We start from the raw sequence: 9,286 nt of genomic DNA, 5'->3' as shown, positions 1-9,286 counted from the left end.
CGGTGTTCTGCATAGTTGGGAGGCAGCCAGGGACTGAGACAGCACAGGGAGCATGTGTGGAATGGGACTGTGTACCTGGAAGTGGTGTGAACAAACTGGGGTGTAGTGGGATTCAAATGCTGTTTAAACTGGGCTAACCCAATAAAGACAAAAAGCAGATATTGAAGACTATGTCTCTTTATTTCCATGGAGCCTTGGCTTCAGCCCAGCCTGCTGCGGACATCCTCATTGTGGGCACTGTGCCTCCCCACCCCCAAAGCCTGGGTCATAACACAATAAACAACTACTTAAGTGGTATACAGGACAGCCCTGCTCCTTTTATAAAAGAGCCTTCTTGAACCATTCCATTCTGCTATAGTCCTTTTACCTTTTCAAAAATGCCCTGAACAATTTTGTTTTAGTTTGCAAAATGACAGCCGTGTGAGAGCTTTCCTGACCTCCTCAGGCAGGACAATCCAGAAAGTGATGGAATCATAGCAGAGAATGCATGTGTATGGGCAGTGATAGATCTTAACCATTTGCACAGTGGCACCTTCAGAAGGCTTTGCTCATATGAGCAAAACTGTTGCGGGGAAGCATGAGGGAAGAGGCAGCCTTGCAGATATGAGGGTCCAAGGCCATGAAATGGTTTCATTAGTAACTAGGACCTTGAGCTGAACCCAGTAACCAATAGAAGTGACTGCATAATGGGTGTAACATGCATATTGTGCCTAGCTACCAACAGTAACAAAGCTGCAGCAGTTTGTACCAGCTGACATTTCCTGGTTGACTTCAAGGGCAAATCCATGTAGAGTACTTATAGTCTAGTCTTCAGGTCACTGTGACATGGACCCACATGGCCAGCTCAGCCAAATAAAGACACATATACATTTTTATGGGCTAAATGAAGATGGAAGAATTTGTTTTTTTGCATCTGCATTAACTTGCTTCTTCAGCAATAATGCTGGGTCTAGAATAAATTGAGTAACTGAAGCTCAATCCAGAGGTGCAGCTTGTCAATGACAAAGCTGCTCAAGGACTAAGCAGTCAGCCTGTCCTGGAAGGGGTTGCATGCCCCCTGAAGGAACAGGTTTGTAGTCTGGGGGCAGTGCCAGATGCTGGCCTCCAACTGGAGGCCCAGATCACCTCTATGGCAAGTAGTGCCACAGCTTCAGCTGATATGTCAGCTACAGCTGTCCTTTGAAAAGCATGGTCTAGCCACAGTGATCCATCCTCTGATTGTGTCCAGGCTAGATTACTGTAAAGCGCTTTATGTGGGCTGCCTTTGAAGACAGTCTGGAAACTTCAGCCCATCCAAAATGCAGCAGCCAGGCTACTGTCAGTGACAAGATACAGGGATTGTATCACCACAGTGCTGAAGGATCTGCACTGGCTGCCCATTTGTTTCTGTGCACAATTCAAAGTGCTGGTTATTACCTTTAAAGCCCTAAATTCTGTGGGGCCAGGATACTTGAATGGCTGCCACCTCCCATATTGTCTAGCCCACCAGTTAAGACCTGTCTCACAAACCCTGCTCTCTGTGCCCTCACCTTCAGAGGAAAGGCAGGTGACAACCAGAGACAGGGCTTTTTCAGTAGTGGCATCTTGCTTATGGAATGCCCTTGCGGCTCACCCAGCACCTGTAGTTTTTCCCAGAAGTGATGTCATATCATACCAGCTGTAATGTTTTTTCTCCCACCTCTGCTCCATAGAGGTCAGACCTGTCAACCCTAGCCTGTATAGGCAGGGCCAAGCTTGAAAAAGATGGCTTTATTCAAATATAACCTTTGTTTGTCATCAGGAGAATGAGCCTTAGAAGTCCCCGAAATTCTACATTCTGTCCTCCTTCTCCTCTCCTCACATAGTTTGGGAACTGAAGTATTTCTGGTTTTCAACAAATCATATATTGGTGCCCTCTCTGAACCAAAAAAATCTTTTGCTTGCTTTACACCTCCAAAATCGGGTTTTACAACGATAACCTAGATCAGAGTTACCCCGGAAGTCAATCTGGCAGAGCACTGTTTTTAGGCTGTTCATGCGATATATCTCAGGTTTCAGGATGGATCAAAACTTACTTTGTGTGTAGCCCAGAAGCAAAGCCAATACTACACCTAAATAGGAATGTATTAAGGCCTGATTCACTGAGAAGGTGCATGGATATTTACTGCACAAATAAGCAAGGGTGTGCGTATGGAAATCTGTACAGTACACCACCTCTCCAGGAGAAGACTCCACAGCTAGGTGCCCACTGCTGTAACTCAATGTTGATTCCAACCGTTATATGATCTGTTTCGTGAGAATTTGGTTGCACATTGACGCTAATGACATAGGATTCCCATTTGACAAAATGCATGCAACTACAAAAAAAAAGGAAATTAAGCCCATTATCGTTTACTGATCCCATTGTCTATTTAAGAATGGCCTTTTTTAACTGAATGTTTCAGAGCAACTTCTTCCATCTAAAACATAAGCTTTGCAACAGGTTGGTTGCCAGCATTAAAAGTTTAGACTATTAATAGGCCTAATTAAATGGCTATAGTGGCACTGCTCCCAACCTATGCGGCAGGAGTTCCCAACCTTTTTGAACACGCGGCCATCTTTGGAATTCTGACACAGGATGGTGGGGGCAACAACATCATGGCTCTCACTGAAGGCAGAGCCAACCTCAAAATGTTAGGGAGCGAGGTTATGTACGACTCTAATAGCAGCTGTTCAACGCTTCAAGAAGAAGCTGTTTGACAAGATTCCTTTAAAAATAAACCTTGCTTTAAAACATTTTCTTGCTTGCATATACCTTACCGTCAGCCGTGTGACGAAAATCCTTGTGCTTTGTGGCAGCTGCTGCCAAGGCAATGGTTTTTTTTTAAAATCTGTACAGTAAATAAGATCTTCAATGGCCAATCAGAAACCCTGCTGGGCAAAAAAAAACCACCTGGCCCTGCTCACTTTCTAAAATTTGGAGGGCACCAGGGAAGGTGCTGGTGGGTGAGTTTGGGTAACCCCCCCCCCCCCCACCTAGAGGAAGAGAACTGGAAAGGCCAAAGGCAAAAAGTTGGGGGATACAGGTCAAGCTGTAAGCAAGGATTGCACCCTATCCTTATTTCTTACGAATTAAACACTCCAGTGAATCCTCATAACAGGAAGGTTTGGGGTCCAAAAATCATTATATTCCTCTCCCATCAGCCCCTGCTTTTTAAATGTATCACATTATAACCGGTGGCCATGTGTTGCAGGGAACGCCCTGGAAGCTGGTGTGGCGGTACTGATAGGCCAGGAGGCTGAATAACCCGCGAAACCTCTTTCTCCGCCCCGCCTCTTCCCCGACCATGTTGAAGGCGCATTTAACCGCCAACCACAGAGCCCGCCTCTTTCCGGACGAAAGTCGAGCAACACCAGCTCAAATCTTTCACGGAGGCGGGTCTTGGTGAGATGCCGGCAAACCGCCCTTCCACCAAACTTTCGAATTCTATTGGCTAGCGTTAGAGTCCGTAAACCAATGGCGACGGCCGAGCACGGGCAAGCCCGACCCAGTACAGCCTTTCGGTCGGCTGTCCGCCTTTGAACTGGGGGGGAGTGCCGGTTTTTTGGCCTCGTCATTGGCTGCCGCGGCCGTCGCTCTCCTGACGCCTCAGCCCGACTTGGTGATTGGTCCCGCCCAGGCGCGAAATGTAACGCGGGAAAGTGTAGGATTCGGTGGAGCTGGGGCGGCCGCCGCTGATCGCCTTCGAGAAGAGGCCGCGGCTGCTCGCCGACCGAGAGGCCAGAGCGCGGCTGGGCGCCGGCCTGCGTCCCTGCAAAAGCTGCCTGCGGCTTCCTTGCAACTCGAGCCTGAGGCGTTCCTGCCGGGCCACAGGGAGAGCCGGGCGCGGTAGCAGCGGCGGCGGGTCGGCTTGGGGGGGGGGGAGAGTTCTGGCGCAGGATGTCTGAGAGGCCGGGCCCTGCGCCCGTGATCTTGTTTTCGGGGAGCTCACCGAAGCGCGTCCTGGTCTCCGTCATCAAGACCACCCCTGTCAAGCCGCCCCGCGCAGGCAGCGAGGAGCTCGCCCGAGCCCCGCCGCCGCCGCCCATCCCCACCAGCCCGGGCTTCAGCGACTTCATGGTGTACCCCTGGCGCTGGGGGGAGAACGCGCACAACGTCACTCTCAGCCCTCCGCCGGCGGCGGGCCAGCCTCTCCGCGATGCGGGCGGCGGGGACGGCCGCGGGGCCAGGGGCGCGGGCGGCCGCGCCGGCGCAGACGACGAAGAAGCGGGCAGCCCGGACAGCGGCATTGGGAGCAGCGGGCACCTGAGGGTGAGTGTGCCTTCGGGGGCAGGCCGGGAGGGAGGCGAGGTGGCCAGCGGGCGCGGAGGGCCGGGAGATGCCTGAGCGAGGCGCGCGCGGCCGGCGGCCGTTGAGGGAACCGCTCCTTTTAAAGGGTCCTGTCAGCGTTCGAACGTTGCCTCCCTCACCACCACCCCCCCGCGCGCCATCCCATCCTTTCTTGAATCGCCCGGGGCTTAAAGTTAAGTCATTTCCGCGAGGGATTCGCTCTCTCAATGACGACACCTCCGCGCGCCAAAACCTGATACTTTTTTTCTCTCTTCCCTTTCATGTCGGCGGCAAGCCAGCGCTTGCCAGCATGCGCGCGCGAAGCGAACGTGCCGTTAGCCACAGTATGGGCGCGCGGCTAGACAGGTAGTGCCCGCGCACGCGCTGTGCTTTCTACCACCACCCCCTCCCTTCGTTTACTGGCTCGTGCGCTGGTCTTTGTAAACAAAGTGAATGCTGTGGTCCTGGGATTGCCATGGCGTTAAGGGATACGTGTGAGGAACTCCTTTGTACGTAATTATCCTTTTTCCTTTCCTTTTATCCCTTATGAAGCTCCTTGATCAATTGATCTTGAGCAGCATATATCTAGTGTTGGAGGTATATAAGGATTGAGACAAATCTTGCCACTGACCATGTAGCCTTGGGGTCCCTATCGCTTAGTAAAGAAGGCATTGTGTCAGTCACAGAGGCATTGGGTTTGTATATGAAAAGGGGGGAAATATAGTGCGATCGAAGTTCCTCGTAAAAGCGGCATTCCAAAAGGGCATGGGCTAATGAGTCAATGGAGCCAGAAGAGCAAGGGCAGATCCTGTCTGAGTATGGTATATTAAGAATTCTGCCCTGTGTACGTAATTATGTCGTTTGCACATTGGCAGTTCCCCCCCCCCCTTAATGACAGCTCGAAGGCAGGAATGCCAAAAGTTGTCAAAATAGGAAGCTTCACTTTTTGGAGGTTTGTTGACAGGCAAGAGCTGAGCTAGTGTCTGGTGTAACTTTTTAATGCCACGAGACGTATGTGTCACAAATAGACTTCAAAGACTTTGCATCGTTGAAGATTGTAGAAATTTGCAATCATGCTTAATTATTGTCAATGTGCCAAGAAATGTACCGACCAGCCACTAAGCAGTGTTTTCCCCCATCTATGAAGTGCCCCAAATTTAGCACTGTTGTCTTGCCTTATTGTTGCTGCTCTTCTTCACTGCTGCCCATCCAGCAGCAATGTGGGGTGGAGTCTGGTCAGTAGTAGGTCCTTTATCAGTGTGCGCCCCCAATTGATATCTGGCTGTACCTAGCTGCTGTCTGTTTCTTCTTCACCCCGGTTCTTGTTTAGCTCCACTATATCCATGCTTGTAATGCCCATCTTAAACTCGCCTGCTTCTCTGGACCTTGTTTTTACCAAAGTGTGAAAGCTTATAGCTTCCCTGCCATGGCAGTTATTTGATAAACATCTGTTCTTGATCATGTGTATTAATTTATTAGGATGGGATTAGAAGAGGCCGACCAAGAGCAGACACCGTTCGAGATCTAATAAGTGAGGGAGAGCATTCTTCTAGCAGAATTCGCTGTAATGTTTGCAACAGAGTCTTCCCACGAGAGAAATCTTTACAGGCACATAAAAGAACTCATACAGGTAAGTGGGAGTGTCAAAGAATAAAACTGATCACCCATGTTCTTTCAAGCCTCTGGAAAAAATAAAAAAAACACTTGTTTAGTGCTTTCAGTAACTAATTGTTCTTTGTGGTCTTTGTATCACTGATGAGATCTTATGCTGGCACAAAGTCACCAAAAAAGCCTTCTGAGAGGTTAAACTTCAGCAGGTTAAAGTTTGCACCTCCTTGTTCTCCTTTAGGCAAATGAAGATTTTCTTATCGTTAGGATTCTGTGCTTTCATGGATACCTTGGTGGAGGACAGCAACAAGTTATTTTGAAGTCCTCATTTGTTGCCCATGTTCTAGAGTTAAATGCTTCTAAAAACTGTTGTTTTTACTATGAGAAACATATGCTTAACCAGCAGGGGAGCAAGAGTGCAGAAGACAGCTGAGCAAAGACACCTTACTTGTTCATTGTAAAGATGACCAACTTTAAACACATTTTTAGTTTAATGGATAAATATGTGCTTAACAAGATTCTTTGCATGGAATCAGGGGTCCTAATTTTGCTTGCAGTGTATTCAGTTGCGTTGGACTACTTTAAATAAGTTGACTTGGCCAGCGATCTTTGACTGCCTTAATTGCAAAATGTGACTTTCCTGCATCACCTAGCTTCCCTGTTCTCCTTCAAATGCTGTTCTTACAGGTCAGGAAATCAACAGGAATAACATGGGATATACAGGGGTACAGCAGGAAGGGTGAATCAAGAAAAATGGCACACACCTTGCTTTTTGTTTCACACAGACAGTTTTGGATCCAAGCCATATTTGGTACTTCTAATCTGATGAATGTATTTATTTATCATCCTTTCATAGTAATTAAACATAAAGATGGATCCAGACAACTTTTTCACTCAAACCCCCCTCCATACCTCAGTCCCATTCCATGATCCCCAACATATCCTTCTGATCAAAAGAGACTCCTCCTGCCTTTTTCAGCAGCAGAATTTGAGAATAAAATTTGAGAATAATATAACAATACTGGTAAGGATGGCACAGTTCCAGAACAAGTTTTAGATGGCTTAATTTCTGCACAGAGACTCCTTGTTTAACTTCAAAGGGAGATTAACTATTCACCTTCCTTCTCCAGGTGAAAGGCCTTATTTGTGTGACTACCCTGAGTGTGGGAAAGCTTTTGTTCAGAGTGGGCAACTTAAAACGCATCAGCGTCTCCATACAGGAGAAAAACCTTTTGTCTGTTCAGAAAATGGTGAGCTTTTTTTGTTGATCATAGAAATTGCTGTGAATACAGTCTGAGATATATAATGTCCTTTGGAGGAGGTGATGGCTTGAAAGAAGAAAGGAGGCATATATGGCTGGTCTAACAACAAAGAAAAGCTGAAGTCTCATTGTTTTCACTGCTCAATTCATAAGGTTAATTTTTCTGTTGGAAGTGAGTGGAGCAAAACCTGCTTTATGTTCGCTAGAACATGCACCAAGTTTTCGAAAGCAGAAAGATGTGAAATTAACATTTTTGAAAACACATCTAACACACAGCAGTGAAACCTCACCAGAATCAGCTGATGGGGGGCAGAGAGAGACACTTGAGAGGAATGTTCTAGAATGGATTTTGTATAGAGTAGTTTTAAATCCTTTATGGATTCCTGGCACAATGCAGTTCTGGGTAGGGACTAAGAATGGATAGTTTCCTGAGGAATGCAGATAATTGGGTGGGGTGGAACATTTTTGCAAGGAACAATTAAAAGTCAGGGATCAGGAGTAGTTTTGTGGGGGGAGAAATAGTGTGTGTGTTCTTGACAAAGTAGGTGGGAACAGTGTTAACTTAAGAGTGAACATATGCTAGAAGCACTGAATACTTGTTTAATCCTCAGTAAGGAAAATGCTTTTTCTACACATTCAGAGATACTATTTCTTACACTCCAGGATTCAGTCTTAGCACTGAAAAGAGATTCTGGGGTTTATCCTGAGTGAATCCCGATAGAAATGAAGCTCAGAACAGGGCACCATCTTCTCTGTGATTTTGGTTCTTTCTTTAAATGCATGCACTCCTTGTTTCCTGAGAAACAGACATGGGAAGGGGAAATATGTGGCTTGAAAAATAGGACAGGGAGAGAACATAAGCAATCAGTTGATGACCAGTGAGAGTGCGACTATAGGAAACTATCCTACGCAGCCTAGGTAAATGGGAGTTCCATGTTGGTGGGTTGGGTTGAAAAGCCCTGAGCCTGGCTTTTTGCTGGGGAGGGTGGGATACAAATTTAATAAATAAAATATACAAGCAAAATTTAAAATGATATGGATTACAAAATCCTGAATTGGTGGCAGAATTGTGTAAATTTATTGTAACATTGGTTGTCACTCCCACCAAACTTTTCTCTATAAGACTACAAAAATGTTAAATTTGATAGTGCGTGCATAAAATCTTCATCTTGGTGCTGAGTGATTTTTTTTTCTTTTAATAAGGATGTGTAAGCAGATTCACCCATGCAAACCGTCACTGTCCCAAGCATCCATATGCAAGGCTGAGGAGAGAGGAACCTACGGACAGCCTGAATAAAAAACAAACCGCAGCTAATAAAGCTGTTGCTGAATGGCTGGCAAAGTAAGTGGATGAATGGATTGGCTTTATACTCGTTGCCCCTTCTGAGTGGTCTTTCCTTAGCTTAATTAAATGGAAAATCTTCATAAGAAGCTAACTGAACACAATTCTGCCATGACTTTGTCTAATATTAAGTTTCATCCTTATAGATACTGGGAGACGAGAGAGCAGCGCACTCCTACATTGAGAAGCAAAACTACTCATAAACCTGATCAGGAGCAGCAGGATCCCATGGAGTATCTTCAGTCTGATGAAGATGATGAGGAGGAAAAGAATACTACCCATTCAACTGCCTGTAGCCGCCTTCAGGAACAGCGTGAACGCTTGCATGGGGCATTAGCACTCATTGAGCTTGCAAACCTGGATGGAGCTCCACTGCGACAGTAGTAGAAAATCTGAACCTGCTGATAAATGTACTGCATTTTGGTACTTAAACCAGTTAGCTCCTCAGCATAAGCTAAGCACCTTATTTGCTTTCATAGGCTGCTATTTTGTAGAATTTATGAAGAATGTTGTTGCCCCAAGAAGACGGGGTAAGAGAATTGCACTTTTTTTGTAAGGTAAAGTCAGACATAAAGCTTTTTAAAGTATTTTGTAAATAGACTGCGTAATGCAGGGTGAAAAATTCATGAGATTGAATGCTAGATTTGCAAGGTTAGGACTGTGCTGCTATTCACAATTACATGGAAGTAAGCCACTGTGCAATCAGGGGGACTTTCCTCCATGTAAAAGTGTTTAATACAGGATGCCAGTCTTTCTTGGATGCAGTTCTCACAGGAAGCACTTTCTG

The 9,286-nt window shown here is 46.4% G+C and overlaps 1 protein-coding gene across 1 annotated transcript; it reads left to right on the top strand.

The window, feature by feature from the left end:
* Positions 1 to 3,884: 3,884 nt before the first annotated feature.
* Positions 3,885 to 9,286, top strand: ZNF367 (zinc finger protein 367). The gene is made up of 5 exons (XM_056848691.1): positions 3,885 to 4,270; positions 5,768 to 5,918; positions 7,027 to 7,146; positions 8,361 to 8,499; positions 8,646 to 9,286. The coding sequence occupies exons 1-5, from the start codon at positions 3,899 to 3,901 to the stop codon at positions 8,881 to 8,883; spliced, it is 1,020 nt and encodes a 339-aa protein (XP_056704669.1). The 5' UTR covers positions 3,885 to 3,898; the 3' UTR covers positions 8,884 to 9,286.

This window comes from Euleptes europaea, chromosome 4, assembly GCF_029931775.1.
Source record: "Euleptes europaea isolate rEulEur1 chromosome 4, rEulEur1.hap1, whole genome shotgun sequence".
Lineage (NCBI taxonomy): Eukaryota > Metazoa > Chordata > Lepidosauria > Squamata > Sphaerodactylidae > Euleptes > Euleptes europaea.
The sequence above is the reverse complement of the archived record's forward strand: the minus strand, read 5'-3'. Positions and strand labels throughout refer to the sequence as shown.

Coding starts and splice junctions, on each gene's coding strand:
- ZNF367 (XM_056848691.1), top strand. CDS start 3,899: ATGTCTGAGAGGCCGGGCCCTGCGCCCGTGATCTTGTTTTCGGGGAGC. Junction 4,271..5,767: donor GGAGCAGCGGGCACCTGAGG/GTGAGTGTGCCT, acceptor TTAATTTATTAG/GATGGGATTAGAAGAGGCCG. Junction 5,919..7,026: donor ACATAAAAGAACTCATACAG/GTAAGTGGGAGT, acceptor TTCCTTCTCCAG/GTGAAAGGCCTTATTTGTGT.